The 23,596-nt window shown below is 41.2% G+C and overlaps 2 protein-coding genes across 3 annotated transcripts in view; one reads left to right on the forward strand and one right to left on the reverse strand.

Moving 5' to 3' along the window:
* XPO5 (exportin 5) overlaps window positions 1-14,359 on the forward strand; it is a 40,432-nt gene extending 26,073 nt beyond the window's left edge. Inside the window, exons 21-33 of one of the 2 annotated variants that reach the window (XM_087717949.1) lie at window positions 896-996; window positions 3,604-3,700; window positions 3,972-4,108; window positions 5,273-5,370; window positions 6,316-6,362; window positions 6,952-7,046; window positions 10,290-10,352; window positions 10,866-10,948; window positions 12,395-12,502; window positions 12,640-12,780; window positions 12,974-13,138; window positions 13,661-13,726; window positions 14,146-14,359. In XM_087717949.1, the coding sequence (XP_087574075.1) occupies window positions 896-996; window positions 3,604-3,700; window positions 3,972-4,108; window positions 5,273-5,370; window positions 6,316-6,362; window positions 6,952-7,046; window positions 10,290-10,352; window positions 10,866-10,948; window positions 12,395-12,502; window positions 12,640-12,780; window positions 12,974-13,138; window positions 13,661-13,726; window positions 14,146-14,175 (1,231 nt within the window). In that variant the 3' untranslated portion in view covers window positions 14,176-14,359. Of the gene's footprint in view, window positions 1-895; window positions 997-3,603; window positions 3,701-3,971; window positions 4,109-5,272; window positions 5,371-6,315; window positions 6,363-6,951; window positions 7,047-10,289; window positions 10,353-10,865; window positions 10,949-12,394; window positions 12,503-12,639; window positions 12,781-12,973; window positions 13,139-13,660 lie in introns of both variants that reach the window. The other variant, XM_087717948.1, reaches the window with a different exon arrangement.
* Window positions 14,360-14,832: 473 nt separating this feature from the next.
* Window positions 14,833-23,382, reverse strand: POLR1C (RNA polymerase I and III subunit C). Its single transcript, XM_014057104.2, has 9 exons — window positions 23,254-23,382; window positions 22,161-22,232; window positions 21,529-21,636; window positions 20,007-20,139; window positions 19,778-19,894; window positions 19,277-19,426; window positions 18,213-18,362; window positions 17,478-17,594; window positions 14,833-16,726 (listed from the first exon to the last, which is right to left on the reverse strand). Exons 1-9 carry the CDS (start codon window positions 23,320-23,322, stop codon window positions 16,608-16,610), a joined length of 1,035 nt encoding a protein of 344 aa, XP_013912579.1. The 5' UTR covers window positions 23,323-23,382; the 3' UTR covers window positions 14,833-16,607.
* Between the last annotated feature and the right edge of the window lie 214 nt (window positions 23,383-23,596).

The raw sequence follows: 23,596 nt of genomic DNA on the forward strand, positions 1-23,596 counted from the left end.
TGCAATTGGTTTCACTTTGGTCCCGTTTCTTCACAAGTATAGAGACTTCTTTTAGAGACTTCTAAAAATGACAGCTGAGACTCTGGAGAGCAATTGAGAGGCCTGCCCCTGCCACCCAACGACCCAGTCCTTTCTTGCCCTGCACCCTCTTACTTTGGGGGATTGCTGCTCTAGGGGGAACAGTCTGAGTTACCCTTGATCGCCTCTAGCAGCAGGCACAGAGGCAGTTTTGGCGAAGGCTGTTGGGCCCCTTGGCTGCAGAATTTGTGCTGTGTGCAGTTACCGAAGCCCTGAGTGGAGGTCTGAGGTCTCAAAAGGAGAGAGGTAGGTGAGACAGAGACCCTTCCTCCCCACTCAGATGGTCCATCCAGCTGCTGAGGGTCCCTCTTTAGCCTGGATGGCAAGAAAGACGTCACCCTAGGCTGAATGGAGGTTCTTCCCTGGCAGCATGGTGTGGTTAACACAGAGTTGTCCTGCCTTTCAAGGGGGGCATCTTTCTGCCACAACGTTGCTTGTAGCATGTGAGCGTATTCATAAGCTGCTGCATTCTGTCAGAGCCGCCTGCCATTCTAGGCACCGTGACCCATCCTTAGGGAGGCAGTGTGACCTGCATGGGTCCTTGCAGCCAGCGCTTCAGAGGGCCAAGGCCAGGCAAATTGGAGCAAAATGTTGTCTGGAGTAACATGAATCCTCCACACAAACTGGAGATTTCTCCATGTGCCCAAGGCAGGGGTGTTTTTTATTGGCAAGGAAGGGGGATCCCATGCACAAGTGCTTGGTCTCACCTTCCTCCTCACCAGATACAGGAGCTGTTTACAAGCTGAATCCGGACTTCCACTGTCAGGGTAACTGTTAGATTCAACTTGTGATTGTAAAATATCACATTTTCTTCCAGGACCCACAACAATTTGTATATGCCAGAGATGGTGGCTAAATTGGGAGATACCTTTGCAAAGGCCTTTGATATGCTGGAAGTGGAGAAGAATGCCATCCTTGGTAAGTAGCTGCTGCTTACAGGGAAGCCCAGAGTGGAAATGTCATTTAGTACAGGTATTCCTCGACTTAACGATCATAATTGAGCCCCAAATTGCTATTGCTAAGAGACAGTTAAGCGAGTTTTGCCCCATTTTATGACCTTTCTTGAGATAGTTGTTAAGTGAATCACTGCAGTGATTAAATTAGCAAAGTTAAGGGTTACATTTAAGTGAATCTGACTTCCCCATTCACTCAGCTTGTCAGAAGGTTGTAAAAGGTGAACCCTGGACACTGCAACTGTCACAAATATGAGTCAGGTGCCAAGCAGGCAAATTTTGATCACCTGACCATGGGGATGTCGAACAGTCAGTCATAAGTGTGAAAAACAGTCATAAGTTAGATGTTTTGGTGGTGTTGTAACTTTGAACAGTCACTTAATGAATGGTTGTAAGTTGAGTATTAAGGTGGCCCAAATTGGAGTAAATTATTGTCCAGTCAAACTAAAACCCAGAGCCTCTGATTTTCTTCTGTTTTGAATGAAACAAATTTTAGATGGTCTGGCAAGGCAAATATGACAAAAATGTGCCCCTGTCTTCCCCAACACTGCTTTCCTTGCTTTCAAGTGCAACACAATCTAACTAATCCACCTACACCTTCTCCAGGTCATCCAAGCACAGTTACCACATGCAGTAAGGCCTCTGTTGAATGGACCTTTTGAGGAAAGGGGACATCCGTAGAAACTGAAAGTGCATCATTTGTGATGCCAGCTTATAACCAGTGCAAAGTACATCGTTTGGGATGATATAGATCTCTTGCATGATGATATTAGTATGCAAATGACAAATTTATTCAAAAGAACTAAATACAATTTAGCAAAAATACCTCATTCAGACTACATTGTAGTCCATTGTATCTCATGTCCACTAAACAAGGCCCTGTTGAATCAAGGTTTTGCCATACTTTACATGACCTTTACTGACTTTCAGGTTTTTTAGAATTCAAGTTTAAATCCTGACTTTTCCTTCCAAATTCAGCCTGAACTTGACTTCTCTAAACTGCTATTCTTGCTTGCCATTTTGTATTATATTTGGATTTTATACAGGAAGAGATTTAGCAAATTTATACTGGTTATCAAAACTGGAGACTCTGGTCTAGCAAAATGGTGAGTCCTTGATTCATCTTTGCATGGACAACAATGTCTACTCATTTTCTGTAGGGTCTCTTCTTGCAGTTAAGACACTGACAGACTAGAATAGCTGATAGTCATGTTGGCCTTTAATGATCTCCATCCCAAGACCTTTGGAGGGATGTTCTTTCCTTTCAAACTAAAGCCAAGCTCCCCTCATATATTTACAGCTCTGTCTGGTTTTCTCAGGAGTGTTTCTATTTATTCTTGCCTACTGGCAAAATAATTTTACAGAGAAAACTGCTGGAGTCCATTTGCACCAAAGTCACATAAACGCCTGTAGCAAAGAAATGAACACTACCAGCATGTGACGGCTATCGAAAGTTGACCCTAGGCATTGGCCACTACCCCCCATGAAGCCGGAAGGCCATCCGGGGACCATCGAGGCCCTCAAAGCAGACAATCCAGAGCCTGCAGCTCCTGCAGTAGACACTAAACTTCCAGGCATCCAGCAAAAATCAAAAGAGTACTGGGACCTGGAAGAGTTTTTAGTGAGGAAGATTGCAATTATCTCCCCGCTCCCCGACCCACCGACTGTGCAATAAAGTTCATGCCTAGGGCAAAACTACCGAAGCCTAAGGTGTACTCCATGACCCCTAAAGAAATGGCGGAATTAAGGAAATACATCGATGCCAATTTAGAGCGGGGCTCTATCCAACCAGCCAAGTCAAAAGTAGCAGCCCCCCTTCTCTTCAAAGAGAAGAAAGATTGGGGGGGGGGGGTTTGAGACTGGGCATTAACTTCTGGGGGATTAACACTGTTTGCGTAGAAAACACCTATCCCCGCCCCCTCATGAAGGACATGGTTTACAACTTGCTTATCCCTAGTCAAAGTATTTTTTAAATTGTGTTTATTCGATACCAGCTCCCCATCTGTTTTAACGAATAAGGTGGAAATTGCTAAATAATTTGACTTGATCAGTCTTCAAAAAACTCAACACACAAAAGTGTTCTTTCAAAATATTTATGGTATACCTATACATTCTGTTAAACAAGTTAATTGTACATGGGTTAAGGATCTGAAGCTACTTCTGTTTTGCAAATAATTTTTATTATATAAAGTTTATAATGCGGACTGGAAAGATTTATTTACATTACACAGATATTATGTTTGGAGGATACTTCTGCTCTAAATTTATTTGGATTTCAGTGCATCGTGAATTACATTAGTTTCCAAGCAGGTAGAAGTCTGCACGAGCATGATTATAATTAGTTATTTTGTAAAAATAATCATGAAAAATATTGTTTTGCTTATAACTACTCTCTGAAAACATCACATTTTTACTGCTGTTTCTCTCAACTTTTAAATTAAAAGCATTCATGCTCCAAATTGACCCACTCCAAACATCCACAAGTAAATTTGTGCTTTTGGTAGCCAGAACTGCTCAGGTCACTGCCTGAGGACATGAATCTCTCCACTGATAGTATTTCCTCTTTTGTTAGGTCTCCCCCAGCCTTTGCTGGAACTTTATGATTCTCCTGTTTACAAAACAGTCTTAGAAAGGATGCAGGGGTTCTTCTGTACACTCTATGACAACTGGTAAGAAATCTATAGATTTTCCATAATGCTATGTTACCTCACCTGTGGACATTCTACTACTTTTCCAGTATGGGACAAGGAAGAACTTTGTTTGACCCAGCTGGATTTGTATGTTCTTGTAACGGCTATAAAGAGAAAGGAATGTAGATGGGCTAGATGGAAAGTGGCCTGATCCAAAATGCCAATTTTATTTTGCACGGATAAAGTACAAGGAAGTTTTTTGAAGCAGAGTACCTTTTGGCTCTCCTAGACTGTGCTTTTTGAATTGCAGTTTCCACATTCTGGGTAGTGCTGGCTCATCCATGCAGCAAGATTTCTATGTTGTTGAGGGTCTAGCAGCTGAGCTCCTCAACTCAGCCTTCATCAATCTGGACAATATTCCTGACTACAGACTGCGCCCTATGCTTCGTATCCTTTGCCTGGTTTTTGTTTATAGTTCTCCTTCCAAATTTGTTCTGATTTCCATACAATGTCCCAGCTTGAGTCTTGTTCTTAATTAGGACCCCTTTTTCGGCAACAGACCAGATTCATTATAGATTGTAGATCTAATTAGTTAAAAAAAAAATACTAAAAGCAATCTAGATAGTACAGATAGTCCTCAATTTACGACTGCAAATGAGCCCAAAATTTATTTTGCTAAGTGAGATGGTTGTTAAATTTTGCCCCATTTTATGACCTTTCTTGCCATGGTTGTTAAGTGACTCACTGCAGTTGTTAAGTTAGCCACACGGTTGTAAAGTGAATCTAGCTTCCCAATTGACTTTGCTTGCTAGAAGGTCGTAAAAGGTGATCACATGACCCCGGGACACTGCAACTATCACAAACATGAGTCAGTTGCCAGGTGTTCGAATTTTGATCACATGACCATGGGAATGTCACAACAGTTGTAAGTGTGAAAAATAATCATGTCACTTTTTTCAGTGCTGTAGTAACTTTGAACAGTCACTAAATGAACTGTTACAAGTTGAGGACTACTTGTATCAGAATAGAATATAAAGGTATATGCCTCCCAAGGTTTTTAAACTATTTGAATAGCTCAGAATGAAAGCAGACATTTCTGTGATTCTAACACGATTCAACAGATTCAGATGTTCAGCGGGTAGATCCTACTAAACATCTGCATCCATTGATCCAATGTTTTTCACTGTCCAAAAGGAAAGAGAGATCCCATTTAAATCAGACTTGTAGAACTTGTAGTCTACTAAGGCAAGTGTGGTCTTAATAGCTGTTTCATCCTACACTTAAAATAATGTACTGCATTTTGTTACATGATGCCTCTAGTGGACTATGGCCATATCAGTGCATTGTAAAATCCTGATTTAGATTTCTAAATGAGATTTCTCTCATTCTTTCCTTGAGAATCTAATGTCTTTTGGGGGAGGGGTGTTGGAAAAAATCAGATCTGTGAAAAATTCAGAGATGAGTGCATCTGCCTGTTCTGAGGTATCTGGGAGCAAAATTATCAGTTCAAGAGCAGAAATTGCCATGACTGGATGAATCTAATGGTTTTCCGTGGGGGAAATATAGATGTGTATTTGTGCTGCTCCACTTCTTTAACTAGTTTCATGCAAGGTGTTTTTGTGAAACCTTTGGTTGTCTCCTGCCCACCTGAACACTATGAATCTTTGATCTGCCCTATACTTGGACCTCTGTTCACCTACCTACATATGGTAAGAACAAAATACTGTGTCTGAGAATACTGAAAGAGTGAGTTTTTGCGATGAAAGTTTGAAAATGCTAAATTAGTTAGAAAAAAACCAAGATCACATCTGTTCTCAGTTTCCTTGTACTTGTCAAGCACTATTATGCTTGAAAGCATCTTTTAAGCAAAGGATTTTGCTAGATGTGATGTTGTGGCAAAATTCCTAGATATATTTTTGCATATCATTAGGAATGACCCAAACCCAATCACAGAATGCATACTCCCCACATCTTTATGTTAATAGATACTAGTTACTATTGCTCAAAGCTTTAGTTTATAGAAACAGATCTTGGTGAGGATTTAAGATGATCCCAAACTTAATTTGGGATGCATACCTTATTGATTTATAATATTTTAGCCTTTGTTACCTCCTTATAGTATACTTGAGAGTTTTTGACAACCCAGAAATATATTGTATTGAAAACAGCATTGAACTGTTGTTTCATAACAGGTCCTAAGAATAGACTCTGTACTGGAGATATCAGTAATAGCAGGTGGTTTTCTCTCTTGGGCCTTAAACTTCTGGATAAGTTTTACGTGGAATTTGATATCATCTTTATGCCCTATAAAACAGAGTAAATTGAGAAGTGTCGGCCACTGGGATATCCAGTGAAATTCATAGGTAAATAAAACTAACCTCCAAAATACTTAAAACTCTGAAAAAATGCAGCTGAGTGAGATGTTTTATAAAGATTTCAGTGCTTCTTATAACTCTTGTAAAGAATAGAGCACAGCCAAAGGAGAATGAATTAGGTAACTTTGGTGACTGTCATAGTATGAACAGGTCACTGAATTCAATTTGATCTGTCACTTGAGTTTGAAATGATTTGATGTAGATCATACAAAACTCCAAGCATACAGCTTATCATTAAATCCTTTATGTCATGTTGCTTTTTTTTTTTTTTTTTGCCAGAGGCTGTCTCAGAAATGGCAAGTTATCAATCAGCGGAGTTTGGTATGGTAAGTCTAAGGCTTAAACAAGAGGACTTTTGGCACTGGACAAGACGTTCTTGCACGAATTACTCAAAACTAAGGTGGCATAATGCAGAAGCTTTCCCCTAATTATGTTCTGTCTAATCTCTGATTGTGGAACCCCAGAAGATTATCAACACATTGACTTACCTGAACGACTCATTTGGAAGATGTTTGATTACCTCATTCCCAAACTATTTAGAGCTTTTAAAGGTTTGAACCTGCCTTCTGAATTGATTTAAAAACAGATCAGCATTTTTAAAAAATGGAAAGGATTGTTTCACTTGGTGGCTACTCCTAGACAGCAACCTACCTGCCAGTTAAATTTTAACAAGTTGAATTTTTAAAAAAAGAACAAAATATTTTATGCCACAGATGTTGCTGATATTATATCGCAAAGCTATGATCTTGATCCTATTGCAATCTCCTTTAGAACAGGCTGGGCATCACCATGTGGATCAGATGAACCATCTTTCATTAATATTTTAGTCTTGGTAATATGATAATAGTCAGCATCTGTTGTGCCTCTCAGATTTCTGTTGCCATCCTAATATCTGTTTCCTTTATTTTTGAACAGTGATGAAGATGCAGTAGATGACAATCCAGAATCTCAAGAGATGTTGGAAGAGCAGCTTGTTAGACTGCTCACCCGAGAAGTTATGGATCTAATTGGTGGGTGAAATGAGTAATATATGGATACATCTCTTTAAGTGGGGGGAATGCTATTCACAGTTTTTACAGGAATTTAGATATTACAATACTTGACAACTACCAGATTATCTAAGTATTCGCTATTTTTCTTTTATTTTCAAAAATGCTCTTGCTCATCTCATCAAGATGTTTATAGTTTATAGTTTATTTATTTGTATGCCGCCCTTTTCCCTGAGGGGACTCAGGGCGGCTCATAAGTTAGGGGAAGGGGAGGACAAAACAAGTTATAAACATAAAACAATACATTGTTAAAAGAGAACACAACAATCATACCATTCTGGTGGGGTTAGGGTCTTTAGCCCCAGGCCTGCTGGGACAGCCAGATTTTAAGGGCAGTGCGGAAGGTCTGGAGGGTGGTGAGGGTACGAATCTCCACGGGGAGTTCGTTCCAAAGGGTCGGAGCAGCCACCGAGAAGGCTCTCCTCCGGGTAGTTGCCAGATGACATTGGCTCGTTGATGGAATTCGGAGGAGGCCTACCAATCTATGCGATCGGATCGGTCTAGTGGAGGTAATTGGCAGTAGGCGGTCTCTCAAGTACCCAGACCCAATACCATGAAGGGCTTTGTAGGTGACGAGTAGCACCTTGAAGCGCACCCGGAGAGCAACAGGTAGCCAGTGCAACTCGCGGAGGATAGGTGTTACGTGGGTGAAGCGAGGTGCACCCACGATCACTCGCGCGGCCGCATTCTGGACCAGCTGAAGTCGCCGGATACTCTTCAAGGGCAGCCCCATGTAGAGCACATTGCAGTACTCCAGCCTAGAGGTCACAAGGGCACGAGTGACTGTTGTGAGGGCCTCCCGGTTCAGGTAGGGGCGCAACTGGCGCACCAGACGAATCTGGGCAAATGCCCCCCTGGTCACAGCTGACACGTGATGTTCAAAAGTCAGCTGTGGATCCAGGAGGACTCCCAAGTTGCGGACCCTATCTGAGGGGCGTATAATTTGACCCCCCAGCCTGAGAGATGGAACACTGGGCCAATTAGTGGGAGGGAAGCACAACAGCCACTCGGTCTTATCTGGATTGAGTACAAGCTTGTTAACCCCCATCCAGTCTCTAATGGCCTCAAGACCCTGGCACATCACGTCCATCGCTTCATTGAGTTGGCACGAGGCGGACAGATACAACTGCGTGTCGTCCGCATATTGGTGGTATTTTATCCCGTGCCGTCGGATGATCTCGCCCAGCGGTTTCATGTAGATATTAAAAAGAAGGGGGGACAGGACCGAACCCTGCGGCACCCCATACGTTAGGGGCCTAGGGGTCGATCTCTGCCCTCCGACTAACACCGACTGCGACCTGCCCGAGAGGTAAGAGGAGAACCACCGTAAAACAGTGCCTCCCACCCCCACCTCCCGCAGTCGTCGCAGAAGGATACCATGGTCGATGGTATCGAAAGCCGCCAAGAGGTCAAGGAGTACCAGGATGGAGGCGTGGCCTCCATCCCTGGCTCTCCAGAGATCATCGGTCAATGCGACCAAAGCGGTTTCTGTGCTGTAGCCAGGTCTGAAGCCTGACTGGAATGGATCCAGATAACTAGCTTCCTCCAAGGACCGCTGGAGCTGAAAGGCCACCACCTTCTCAACAACCTTCCCCACAAAGGGAAGGTTGGAGACTGGACAATAGTTGTTTAGGACGGCTGGATCCAAGGATGGTTTCTTCAGGAGGGGCCTCACCACCGCCGTCTTTAGAGCGGGGGGAAAGACCCCCTCCCGAAGGGAGGCGGTAACGACCGCCTGGATCCAGCCCCGTGTCACCTCCCTGCTGTTTACAACCAGCTAGGAGGGGCACGGGTCTAGCACGCATGTGGAGGAAACTCAATCCAGCGATGACTTACCAGATTATCCCCTAGTGCCTCGGCTGGGTCTGCAGAATTGGAGTCCAGGTCTGCCCGAAGCCGAGCAACCTTGTCCGCGAGGAATTGGATGTAATCCTCAGCCTTGCCCTGCAGCGGATCGACCGAGTCCCTCCTATTTAGGAGGGCACGGGTTATCCTAAACAGGGCAGCTGGGCGCGACTCAGCGGACGCAATCAGAGAGGCAATACGATTTCTCTTTGACGTCCTAAGTGCTCTAACGTACTCTCTGACGCAGGTTGTCAAAAGTGCTCGGCTCGATTCGGATTTACTGGATCTCCATTGGTGCTCTAGGCATCTCTTTCGGCGCTTCATCTCCCGGAGTTCCTCAGTAAACCAAGGAGCCCTCCTGGATCCACTGCCTCGGAGCGGCCGTAGAGGCGCAATCCGGTTAAGAGACTCCATCGCTGCCGAATTCCAGGCAGTAACCAGAGTCTCCGCCGGACTGCGGGCGAGGGTATCAGGGATAACCCCAAGCTCCGTCTGGAACCCCAAAGGGTCCGTAAGTCGCCTGGGGCGGAACCACCTGGTCGGTTCCTCCTCCCTACAGTGGGGGTTTGGTCTCCGAAAGTCAAGCCTCAGTAGGTAGTGGTCTGACCACGACGGGTACGATCTGATTACCCCTCAGACCAAGATCACAAGTCCACTGCTCCGAAAGAAATATGAGGTCGAGCATGTGACCCGCCGAGTGGGTTGGGCCCCGAATTACTTGGGTCAAGCCCATGGCTGTCATGGAAGCCATGAACTCCTGCGCTCCATCAGAGTGTTCACCGAGCGCCCACCGAGCTCCCTAGTGCCCACTCATGTTCCTTTATCAGCGGTAGGTTAATAAGATAGGCCTAATTATTTTCAATCATTGTACTTGGATCTTGATCCCCAGGATGAAAAGATTGATAATGACAAATAAATAACAAGAAAAGAACAGCCCTTTTCTACAGCATATTCTCAGCTGCTAAATACCAGATCAAAATTGTTTGAAAGTATGTCCTGCAGTGTGTGATAGTTTAATAAGGAATTTCTCAAAATACACATTCATGTAGAGTCTGGCCTTATTCCTTCCTCCTTGGCTTTTATCATTTGACTATTGTGTCCAAATCACTTGAACACTTGGAATTCCTTGCTCTTAACCATGGTGATATCAGAGGAGGCTTAGTGATCACATTTTATGTTATTCACTTAATATAAAAAAAGGATTGCATTCCTTTTTTTTAATGAACTGAGATTTTCAAGTGTAAGATAAATTTCAAAGTTTTGCAAAATAAAAATTAAATGATATTGAAAGGAATTCTTGAAAGGAAGGCATTGTGTCTCATTGACTCTGATATTTATCTTCTTTTGATGTATTCATAGCTGTTTGCTGTGTGTCAAAAAAAGGTGCTGAGCAGAATAATACAGTTACTGCAGATGGAGACGGTAGGTAAAAGTTTGGGTCATTCTGCTGCCCTTGAGATTTGAATTGAATTGGTCCTACATGTATAAAATTTTTGTGACTAACTTACTTTAAAAAATAAGATTATTCTCCTTGTTCTATAAATACCTTTGGAATTGCTAACCACCAGTAATTTAATTGTTAGCAAGGAATCAAAGCCATACTTCAGGAATCAGTGACACAATACCCCAGCCCAAAAATGGATGTAAGAATCTTAATTATCCATGGCTCCAAGAATAGTATTTCTTCACTGCAGATTTTTTCTCAGATTGATTATCCCCAAAGATTCATATTTGGGCTTGCTGTTCTATAGGTCATCTGCCACCTCTTGACACTTTCTGGTACTGTGACTTCAAGATAAATGGAATTGTGAAGAAATACATTTCTGTGTGTGTCCGGCCAGCATTTTTGATACATCTGTGCCTTGTTCAAGGAACAGATATTCTGATCGAGATATGGTTAGTAATGAATCTTGTTCACATTATTTTCCCTGATAGATGAGGAGATGATGTCCACAGAGGTGACTCCATCAGCCAGCTCTGAGCTCACTGAATTGGGCAAATGCTTAATGAAACAAGAGGTAAGGAAACTGGTTCAATATTGTCTTCATATTATTTGTGAGAATTGAAGGGTTCAGTTTAACTCTTGAAAATATAATATCTGATAATAACTTCTTCCTGTTTCACATTCTTTGGGGGAATTTGTTCTTTTAGCCCCCCCCCCCTTTTTTTTAAGAATAAATTTAGGAAGAGCAATTCTGAACATCTTTGTTCAAAATAGATGATGGATGGTAGGTGGATGGATGGATGGATAGATAGAAGGTAGGTAGGTAGGTAGACAGACAGACAGACAGATAGACGAAAGATAGATAGATAGATAGATAGATAGATAGATGATAGATAGATAGATAGATAGATAGATAGATAGATAGATAGATAGATAGATAGATAGATAGAAATGCAGTCATAAACTGTCACATCCTATGATTATCTCTCTTAGCAGTGGAAATCATAGCAGTCCCAGTTGCCATAACCACAGGAACATGGAAGCCATTAAATGAGGACTTCACATGACTTCATTGTAAAAAGAGTCAGGAGTCCCTGGTAAGCAGACTAGTGGATGAGGGCTACAGGCCAAGGGGTTGCTGTGGGAGCTAGGGATCATGGGACTTGCTAGCAGCACTCCTTGGCAGTGGCCTTCAGCAATCTTGGCCCACGCCACTGTTCCCAGCACCTGCCGGTCTCAAGCCCCATGCTCCCTAGTGCCCACTCACAGAATTAGCCACCCTACCCATAGCTCTCAACCACTGGCCTGCTTGCCTGGGAATCCTGCCTCTTCCTAGACAAAGAAAATAACAAAAATAAACTGGTGTGATGAGGTGGCAATCCTGAATGCAGGCAGGCCTGCATTTTTATCACATGACTGCAGGCAATGCAATGGCTAGAAATTTTGAGAATCAGTCATAAATCCTTTTTCTCAGTGCCATCATAACTTTGAAGTTCCTGAATTAATGAATATAACTTAAAGGACTATCTGTACACTCTTTTCCTGATTCAACAAGGCCTTTCTTCTGTTTTTGAAGAAAAGAAAAAAGATTCTTTCTCCTGTAACCTCATTACATTACCAGTTATATTCCAGCAGCCCTAGAGAGATTGGGATCCTTGTAGAAAAAAAAATGTCCGTAAACTTAGAAATTACACACAGAATATTCAGCACAGATCTGCTTTTAAAACAATCAAATATGCTCTTAAAAGATACTGCTTTTGTGAAAAACATTTATTATGAATAACGTCTTTTTACAAGATATGGATATATGTGGCCAATTCTAGTTCCGTGGGGAAATAGGATGATTCATCTTTTTCTACTTGATTAAACTGACAAAGTATTATTTCTGTGCTTCATAAAACATTGAGAGTTCTTATATATCGTGAAACATCTTGAGTTCTTAATTCTGCCCCATAACAATAAGACAGAAAAATCCTGTAAGGCTGTAACTGATCTGACTTTCTTTTTATTTTTTTCTAAGAATGTCTGTACCGCTCTGCTAATTACAGCCTTCACATCCCTTTCCTGGAAGGATACCTTGTCCTGTCAAAGAACTACCACCCACCTCTGTTGGCCATTGCTCAAGCAGGTACCTCAATACTCAGTTTAGAAGGATACAAAGTGGTGAATGTAATAAAGGGGTATTTCATTAAATAAGATAGGGGTAGATATCAGAATTTCAGCCGCTTCTCCCCATCTTGCTTCACTTCAATCTCTCTGCCATAGGTGCTCTCAAAGAATATGATGATCCCTGAAGCAGTGATCTGGTTTTTCACAAGTGTACTGAAAGGGTTACAAGTTCATGGACAACATGATGGGTGTATGGCAGCACTTGTCCATTTGGCTTTCCAGATCTATGAAGCTTTGGTAAGGAATGGGGGAGATAATCCAGTCCCAGGTCTGCTGCCATCTTTGCTGTTTAATGCCATTCCAAATCCAAGGCTCATTTTGGTGGGATGCAAAGTTCTGAACATACCATTAGTGGTTAATTCCCTTTTTGGAAATAGCCATTTCTCTTCAGGCAAAGGTGCCTCCTGAGTCTCCTCTTTGTTATTTTAAGCGTCCACGCTATGCTGAATTGAAAACAGTGATGGAACAAGTCCCAGAAATCCAGAAAGATTCCCTGGAGCAGTTTGATTCCAAAGTACTCAACGTAACGCTTCAGAAGGCGGCAGACAAACGGCGGAAGGACCATTTCAAACGCCTAATTGCAGGCTGCATAGGGGTAAGGCATGATGTCAAGCAACAGAGAAATCATCTCATTTCTCAGAAGGATAAACGGGGTTTTTTTTTCTTCCCCTCTGTTGACTTTAACCAATGTTAGAGCTTACGTGTTCAGCCCATTAGTTGTGACTTATGTTACACAAATCCTAAGTTGTGATGGTAGAAACATTGGGTCCTTACGGAGATCTAACCATGTAGCTTTTACTATTCTATATGATTCAAAATATTCTCCAGAACCAGGCCATCCCTGGCTAATTACCTACTTTCTGCTTAACGGCAATAGAATATATAGCATTTGCTATTTTGTTTCTGGCTTTGAGTGACTTGAAGTTGATCTGAGCTAAATTCAACACATGCTGAACAATCTAGGATACAGGAACAAGATGCACCCCCCCCCAATTATGTGGGGGGGGTCATAACACCACGGAGTGAGGGGGCAGGAAATTCTACAATTTTAGCAGAGGCTATTCTTGGTGGAATATTTCTATGCATCGTTTGCCTATTCATCTTTGTTTCCTTGCAGAAGCCCCTAGGAGAACAATTCAGGAAAGAAGTCCACATCAGAAACCTTCCATCTCTTTTCAAGAAGGTGAAAGCACCCCTAGGAGCAGACGTTTTTGACAAAAATGAAGAGGAAATCCTCATTGCCCTCTTTGAGCCATAAGCTAAAGACAATTCCACTTTTTCCTCCTTTACACTCTGTGTTGTTTCACAGTAGCCATATTTCCTTTGTTTACTCCTTTCCTGAGCCCTAATACAATTCTCACTGGCCTCATTCTCCTTTTGGGGAGGGGGGAGGGGAGATGGGGAAGATTTTCTAGCTCCATTTGCAGCTTTACTGAATAACTTTTATCTTTTTACTTTTGGATGGTGGTTGCTCAAGCATTCCAGTCCAACTGTCATTTGTCCAGTTCTTTACGAACAGCCCTTCATACATGCATACAGTACTTGACCGTGGAAAGGAGAAGGTTCTGCAGCCTCTCATTCTCTCTGCTACTTCTCCTTCAGGACACCTGTATTGTTGCTGCCTCAACATGACACTAATAGGAGACTCCTGCTTCCCTGTTGGAAAAAGACAGCTTGGATGAAGAAATGCAGATGTGCATATTGGGCGTTGATGACTCACTTAACTCATGCTAACTCAAAAGTTTTATTACTTTTGAGAAGTAGCACTTGGTCGTATGTTCCACCAAACCAAGCACCATTGAGAAACGGGGGGGTGGGGGGGGGGTGAAAACATTTTTTAAAATTCAACCAAGCCTCAGGAAGCCTCCGATTAAACATCCTCTTCTTTGCCCTAGAAACATTGTTGAAATAGGTATTCTAGCTGCAATCAATTCTCAGCTGTCAAAAGTAAGAATTTTCTAAACATAATGAATTCAGAACCATTTTATACCAGTCTAAAAGAACGTATGCTGAAACGCTCCCCCTGAATGTAGAATGCAGTACAGTTCTGGATAATTTTGTTCAGTGTCTGATAATACAGAATGCGTACAGGCCAGGTCTTAAGTGTTTGTTTATCCGAGAGAGCAATAGAATGTGGGCATAAATTTGCCAGAATTTAATTTGCAGTCTGAAGAATTAGTATCAAATAGGACTTTCCTTAGGGGCTGCTGTAATAGCTTGACTACAGGTATAACAGAATGGAGATTTTCAGTTAAGCGGCTTAGTAGTATACACATCTGGTTACATGAAAGAAAACAGGTCTTAATATTGATATTTGGATTCTCACTAGTAGCCAGACTCCACTCTAACTTGTTTAGAATCCTGATCTCAGTGTAACATTTATTTAAACCAAATTCCCCTGTTAAAATAGCTTTGGAATCTAGCCTAACTGTATTTATTGTGTCTTAATTACATTTTAATTTACTGTGCCCGTAATAGATGCATTTAAAACAACCGAGGGGTTTTTTTATTTGTAGAGATGTTGTATCTGAAGATGTCTCCAAATCAATGTCAATAAAAGTCTCTTCATTTTATACAAACATTGCTGTTCCTTTGCCCTTAACTCTTTTCACACCTTTTTTGAACATCACCACCATGACTGTTCTCTGGGTCAAACACTGCAATTATGAGAATTGCATACTTAATACAAAACATGCTGCCCTGACAGAAGCGCTCCTGTTTAACACATTAAATCAGTTGCATCCTTTGGAATTCCCGGTCAACTTCTTCAAAAGGTGTACCTGATTGTGCATGCACAAGTATTTTCACAGAAACCTTTAGTAAACTACACATACAATAAATAAGCATAGGATGCAAAGCCTGCAGATGATTTAATCCTTCAAGCTTTTGTATGAATGCCTTGCCTTGCTTTATTGAATATACTCAATAAAGAATACATTATTTTAAGTTTGGGGTAAAAATTAGACATTCTTATCAAAGTTGGGCAACTCCAGCTTTTTGAGGCTTATAGGATTGTTCAATACATTAAAAATAACATTTTTGATGACAAAGTAGAAGGAGCTAGAGCAATTCCTGCCCTGTGCCTTCTACTCTTCATAATGTTATATGCTGCCAAAGGTTATATACTTAGCTCATGTACTTCAAAGACTTAGACATAACAATATTCCAGTTAAGAGATGATTTCTTGCAGCTTAATTTTTCTACTTCAACTATTTTATCAATAGGAATTTTATCTCCTGTTTCAATTAGAAATTCTCTATCAGTGAATAATTGATTAAACTGGAAGTATATTCATGTTTTGCCAGAAAGTAGCTAAAATGTACTTCCTTAACTTTAAAAACGATTGGAATCCTATACTTGGGGTGGGAGGAATATTCAAGGTGGTCTTTCCCTACTTTGAAGAGAGGCATGTGTCCCAGTAACTAAAAAGTAATCTTTTAAAATAAATGTAGTGAGAGAATGTTAGGAGTAAATATTTTAGACCAGCATGTAATACCAGTATTATATATAAATGTACTCAATAATGACAGTTAACAGCATTTAAATTCTTGAAAGAATCAAGTATTTTCATGGATATTGAAGCAGAAAACTACAGGTTAAGCACAGATCAACTGACTTGGGGATTTTTTTTTGCTGACTATAGAAACTATGGACCTCGAGTAGAGGTGCTAAATCAAAAAACTGTCATAGTATATAATACCAGATCAGCAAAAAGGTACTATATTATAGGTGATCGACTACACAGGTAAGATTTCTATCCCACTGTTGTAATGAAAACTAAGACTAACACAGGAAATTGTACAGTTCACGCTAGGAGCTTCAGATTGCAAAGCCTTATCAAAGAATGGCATCCACCATTGCCGGACCACAAATAGTACACAGGGCACTTGTTATCCTGAATTTCAGTTGTGTCCATGTTGTGTAAATAATGATAGTAATGGTTCAGCAATGTTTGTTCTTTGACATCTCAGAGAAGGGTCATTGCCTTACAGACTGATGCAGTCTTCTTGTTCTTCAAATCAGACGTAGGGATTTCCCCACAAGAGTCTCTTGTGTTCCCAAATTTATTTCTTCTGGATGGATTTTAGCTCCTCTAAGAAGCGTTGGCATTTCCCCATTAGTACTTTGATGGCTTCACTCACCAGCACATCTGGAGGCAAGATGCCTGTGGATTCTACAGAGACTGAAGGGAGAAAAAAGGGTCTCAGTTTGAACTATCAAAGCATAAACAAGATACGGTATAAAACAGTTAAGTAGCAGATAAGGCATTAAATGGTATAAACCATTGTATAAATGGTTACAGATTTTTAGCACTGAATGAAAGACTGGATCAAAATGATCTAAAGATAGAATTACATAATGATGTTAAAATGACTACTGAGATAATTTGGTTCTATTTTGGTTCTACTGAGATTTGATGCAAAAACTAAAACTATAAAATAAAATACAGAACTAGAATAAAAAGTAAGGAAATTACACAAGGTGCTTAGTAATTTGACATTTCCAAGCTAGTGGTTAGCTACTACGCAATAATATTAGTGCAGGCATTCTCCAACGCAGTCCTATCTAAAGGCTGGCTTTCGGTGGCACAATTTTCTTTAAATCTAAAAATTAATAAGGCTGAGCCACACCCACAATTCTCATTTCTATTATTTCAACTTCCAAAACAGTCCTAAATCATACCCATCAAATTTGATATGAGTTAAAAAAAATACTAGGAATGAAAACCCTTTGATTTTCAGAGGCCTAGGTCTCCAAACCTTTACCCCTCAAAAAAAAAACCAATATGGTGAAACATTCACCACATTCTCATGTCAAAAACCACCTGCTAATTATTACCTCCAAGAAAAGGAATATTGCTCCTGATTCAAGGAAAATCGTGTATCAATTTTACAATCCATAAATATCAATTTTTTAAAAAGGAAATTACTCACAGATGTAGTGATCTCGTACCCGAGCCAAATGTACAAGGTTTTTTAAGTCGTCATGACGAAAAATTTCTCTACTGAATGTGTCCAATCTAGCATTAGCTACTCTTGCTACTTTCTTTCCTAGGGAGGGGGAAAAAACCAATACCTAAATTTCAAAAAATATTAACATAGCTTCAATGAACCTTTTCTACATACTTTTCGATTATGTTTATTTGTCTCTGCTTCAACCCAACTATAAAACAGATTCCAAATAACATCTTGCCCATCTATATTGCTGGTTTAACCTGGACAACCCCATCGCCCCACCCCCACCCCCAAGCAGTCTGATTCTATGTAGACTTTTCCAAATACCCCTCAATGAACTTAATTGAGCTTCTCTTAAGGGTGGGAATCAGCCTTCACTTATCAGAACCCAACATCAAGCATTCACTTGATTTTAGTCGAGGAAAATAGCCTTAGTCTCTGCATAGCAAATAGGAAAAAAAAGTGAAGGGAGGCATCCAACCAAAGATTCATTTTTGTTGTGGCTATGTTGCCATTTTTTTGTAATACAGCCCCCAAAGAGCTGATTGGAAGATCAAAAATTAGACCATCAGGAAGGCAAATATGCATTTCATCAAACAGAAGATATTAAGTTCTATGATTTTGTGTGTGGGCAGGGGGAGGAGGTTAGAAACTGGTCGAAATAAAATATGATTTGTGATTTTGTACCGTTTAAGGAATGAAGAAAGAAATTACCTCTGATTTCCTCAATCTCAATAACTCCAGAAGAAAAACATTTCTTCAGCCGCTCAGCTGCTTCCCCTTCAACAGGCTTCAATAAAGTGATTTCTGGCAACAAACGGTAACTGGCTGTGGCAACTGGAGAAAATTTGGCATGATCTTTGCCTAAAGAAAAAGAGTGACTTTTAAAAAGCAAATGAATGCAATCAGGCATGAATGGGATGAGGTGGAGGGAGGGAGAGAAAGCTGGCAGCAAACAGGATTTGTTCTGCACATCTGTCCAACCCTCTGGATCAGGGGTGTCAAAGTCACATCATCATAGTGACGTCACATGACATATTGGGCCTTCGCTAAACCAGGCATGGGGGTGGCCAGCCCGTGACGCATCCGGCCCACGGGTTGGGAGTTTGACAGCCCTGCTCTAGATAGATAATAAAAACCAGTTGCACTCTTCTAAATAGGCCGTTAAACTTTTGTAACATTTGTCAGTAATGCTGGTTACACCAAAGAAGCCTCTGAGCATAAGCAGAGAACGCATATGGCAGGGATTCTCAAACTATGGTCTGCAGATTCCCAGAATTCCACATAGTCCATAACAGTCTTCCCACTAATTCATTGCCAATTAGCTTATCAGTACTCTATTTACCTCAGCCCTTGTCTCCAACCTACTATCACCAATCTTTACAACTTGCTGCTTCACAAAAATGAATTGTCGACTGAAACAGATTCACTGAAGCACACAAACGGTAAAACGAATAGCAACAGGGATGCTACATTTCACATCTCTGACTTTATCTAATCCAAAACTCAAACACGCTCTTTACGATGCAAAGACAAGAATTACAAAGTACTGTGGACCAGTTATGCTAGCCCATAAACAACAGAACACTGACTTATTAAACAAGCTAGAATAATCCAAGTGGTGAATCAACTACACCTTACCCTCTCTAAAAGGTAGCCCATCACTGAGATCTAGCATCTATTGAGAAAATATCACCCATAGGCACACAATGAGTATTCCCCACCACCCCAAAAGAAGTGAAATTACCAAATTTATATCAGAACTTTAGCTGTCTCACCAATGCCCTTTACACAGTGCATAAGTACATCGATCTCTTGGCCGGGACGCAACTGAGCAATGAGGATATCATCGTGGACAGGTCGGAAATTTGCATTCATGTTGTCAGCCTGAGATCCTAGTGGTACCCACTCCATGTGTTTGCTGTAAACTATAAGAAGACTATTTTAAAAAAGAGTTGTGCTTACAATTACACAGACAAAACTATGGCATGATTCAATTATTTGTAGGGCCTTATGTGCTGCTCCAATCCAGCAGGACATCTTCTCAATCAGAAGGAAATAGCTTAACAATTACATTCAAAGTGAAGAGAGGGGAAGGCAAACACACACACACACACAAACACACACACAAAATGAAGCCCTGGGTTCTTTATTTCAATTTAAAGAAGGAGAAAGATTTGGTAGACTGAGAAGCCTTGAATATGAGATTATATCAAAAGAATATTTGTATTAGAAACATAGAATAGCAGCCACGGATGACTTGAAAGCAAGAATTTTACCTTTATGGTTGATATAAAGCTCATTAGGATCAGATGATTCTCTAGCCGCCTGAAGATTCTTGCTGCATTTTATTTTCAATCGAAACTGTAGTGTGTTAATTTCATCGCATTCATCTTCTGAAAAAAGCAAGGAAGAATAAAGTAAAGTAAGATGCACACACATTGCTTTAAGTTCTACTTAGTAGTAGCCAGCTTCAGCTTCTGACAAACACCTCCAACAATATCTTACCTTCACTCTTGTACTCAAAGAGACGAGGATCTGCACAAATAGGAATCAGTCCCAAACGGTGAGCCAGGATTTCATCCTGTACAATGGAGGTGTTGTTGTATATAAAGACTTTCTCCACAGCCATGGTTGGCACCTAGGTAACAATTAATCAAAGCACTGGTTCTCAGTATCTTATGAATTTCTGGATTCTGGTGGCCTAACATACTGATCTAAACATCAAGTCTTAAGTTGGATTTTTTTTAAAAAAAGGTTTTGTAGACTCCCCAATGTTCTTGTATTATTTATTCACTACCCTCTGATCTTTATTTCTGAAAAGTTTCTTCAAGCTCCAATTGGAAGAAGAACAAAGCAATTTTTAACAATAAATGAGATCCCAGAGGTACCCACTTCATGTGCTTATACCTACTAGGCACATATAACAATACTGCCAGTTTGGCCTAATGGTTAAGGGACCAGGTTAGAAATCAGGAGACTGTGGGTTCTAGTCCTGCTTTAGGCATGAAAGCCAGCTGGGTGACTTTGGGCTAGTCACACTCTCTCAGCCCAACTCACTTCACATGGTTGTTACTGTGTGGAAAATAGGAGGAGGGAGATGTATTAAGAATGCTCGCCACTTTGAATTATTTAAATAAATAATAAAGGTGGGATGTGAGAGAGGGAGAGAGATGGAGATGAGAGATAACTATGGGTTTGCCCTTTTGGACAACAGCTTTCTAAATTTCAAAGACCTTATCTATAATAATACTTGCTCTTTTCCTACAACACAAAAGTAGTTTAAACTTCTACAAATCTTATTTTCTAATAAACTACCTCATTTAAAAAACTGTTCGGAAGACTTCATATTACAATTTGTCTTTCACAACAGTGTCTTTGACAATCCAGAGCCGAAGTGGCGCAGTGGTTAGGGTGCAGTACTGCAGGCCACTTCAGCTGACTGTTATCTGCAGTTCAGCGGTTCTAATCTCACCGGCTCAAGGTTGACTCAGCCTTCCATCCTTCTGAGGTGGGTGAAATGAGGACCAGACTGTGGGGGCAATGTGCTGACTCTGTAAACCGCTTAGAGAGGGCTGAAAGCCCTATGAAGCGGTATATAAATCTAACTGCTATTGCTATTGCTATTCTCAATGCAAATCTTGTGATATTTTTCAGAGTATGCCTAAGCATTAAAATGCCAATATGACAGTGGTGGGTTCCAGATCCTGTTGCAACCGGTACATTGCAACAGGGCTGGGCATCCACTACATGCACGCGCACAGCATGTGGTGGTACTTACCGCCCACGACCCTCCAGCTGCTCGGAGGAGCATTGCGCAGGCACCATAAGCTCCGTGCGCATACGCCCCAATCAGCTCAAATGCAGGTAAGGAGGGCAGGTGGGAAGGTGGGCCCTCCGGAGCACCCTACTGGAATGGGACCTGGTGCTCCCAGCAGGCACCGGTACGCCCATACTGGGGTGTACCAGTCGTATCCCACCACTGCAATATGACTATGCTGGCATTACTTTGTGGAAAAGAAATCAATACCTCAGCAAGCAAGATCCTTCGGAAAGCATTAGCAATGGCTGCATCAATCCCCACCATGTCAAATTCCAAAGTACTTTCATCCATATGGATCATATCTACTCTGAAATTCTGTGAAAACAAAGTTTGAAAACAGGCATCTATAGGCATCCTCTTTTGGTTAAAAAAAGATTTTGCTGACAAATAGTAAAAACAACAATTATCCTTATAACCAAATCTATTCAAACAGTAGCCTCTTTAAATCGAACCCTGGTTGAAGAAGTCTTACCATGTAATTAAATGTGTATGTCATTATCAATGCTGAAAATTCTGGTATTTTACAGTATTCTATAAATATTCATTTATTCAATTCACATTCTCCCTAGTTTTTCCAGTCAGATGAGCATAGAAAATGGCTTGTGCAAATCTTTCATAAACAGCAAGAAATTGAACTAGGTTCTCCACCATACAAGCAATATCTACATTTGAAAATACACTACAGCTTGAACCAGACTACAAACAAGCTAATAAGATTCAGAAATAGTGTTTTGCACTGATTTGTTGCTATCAAGTACAGTTAGAAACACCACCGTTCCAAGGAAATCGGCAACTTTTGACTTTAAACTACTTAACAGAAAGAATCACTTCCTTCTCACCTTTTCAAATCTTTGCTTATCCCAAGCATCATCGTATCCTGAATAATTCCCAGGAAAATCTGTTGTGTGGACCTGGAGAGGAAAGAAACACTTGGTAACTCTTTGATAGAAAATGCAGATTATGCCAGGTTCAATCCCTGGATAGAACTGAAATCCTGAACAGTTGCCAACCTGTGTTCTCTATATGGGTATGTGTTCAATAAACTACAGGTAGTCCTTGATGTATGACCACACCTTGAGCTCAAAATTTGTTAAAAGTTGTTAAGTGAATTTTGTTCTATTTTATGACGTTTCTTGTCACAGTTGTTAAGCGTAATTGCCGCAGTTATTAAGTTAGTAACACAGTTGTTAAGTGAACCTTTCTTCTCCATTGACTTGGCTTGTCAGAAGGTCACGAAAGGTGATCATTTGACCTGGGACACTGCAACCGTCATCCATGTGAGTCTGTTGCCAAGCATCCAAATTTTGATCATGTGACCATGGGGATGCTGCAACAGTCGTAAATGTGAAAAACAATCACAGGTTACTTTTTGCAGTGCTCTTGTAACTTCAAATGGTCATTAAACAAACTTGTAATTCAAGGACTAGCTGCAACGACTTAATTCAACATACAGGAGTTTCCAAATTCAAACCCAAGATGACTACTAAAAAACGCTTTACAGAATTATCTGGACAACTGGTGTTCAGCATCACTTGAGATTTTTAAGAAGGGATTGGACTGCCATTTGTCAGAAATGGTGTAGGGTCCCCTGTTTGAACAGGGATTGGGGGGGGGGTTGGACTAAATGACCTATAAGGTCCCTTCCAACTCTGTTAATCCATCTTGCATACATGCATCTGTTTATCTTCAAGCAGCAACTTGTTTTTATGTAGAGAAACTGTCAAATATCCCAGACAAAATTCGCAAATCCCTTCCTCTGCATCAGAAATGTTGTTAGCAGAGCTTCATTCATTCATTCGGCTGCATTACATTTATATTGTTGTATATGTCAGGTTTCTCTCCAGGAAACATCCACTGAAATAATTTACAAGCCCCGTTTCGTGGCCAGACAACACTATCCCTCCACCCATCCCGCTGCTTTCTTTCGCTTACATTGCGAACACCGAATTCGCCCAGAACCACGCGGGTCCGCATCTCTTCCACGCTCCCGGGCGCTGCCATCCTTCACGCAAACGCGTTACATAGGGTCCAGCCAAGCCCAGTGCGCAAGCGCAAACTTTTACCATCGAGCAGAAAAGCGTCCCCTCTCACGTGACATTCGAATTCCGGTTGAGCGGCTCTTCCCACCGAACGGAAATGGGTGGCGGTGTGTTGCCATGTTGTGTGTGGCGCTTTCTAAAATGAACATTTTTGGGTGGGTGGGTGGGTCGGTCGGCGTGTTTTAGAATCACGTGTCAAGAGGACGTGTAGGAAACGTCTTGGTGATTTTTTCCTC

This window comes from Thamnophis sirtalis, unplaced genomic scaffold (genome assembly GCF_051295495.1).
Source record: "Thamnophis sirtalis isolate CommonGarterSnake01/CBP01778 unplaced genomic scaffold, rThaSir2_p1.2 scaffold_6, whole genome shotgun sequence".
Lineage (NCBI taxonomy): Eukaryota > Metazoa > Chordata > Lepidosauria > Squamata > Natricidae > Thamnophis > Thamnophis sirtalis.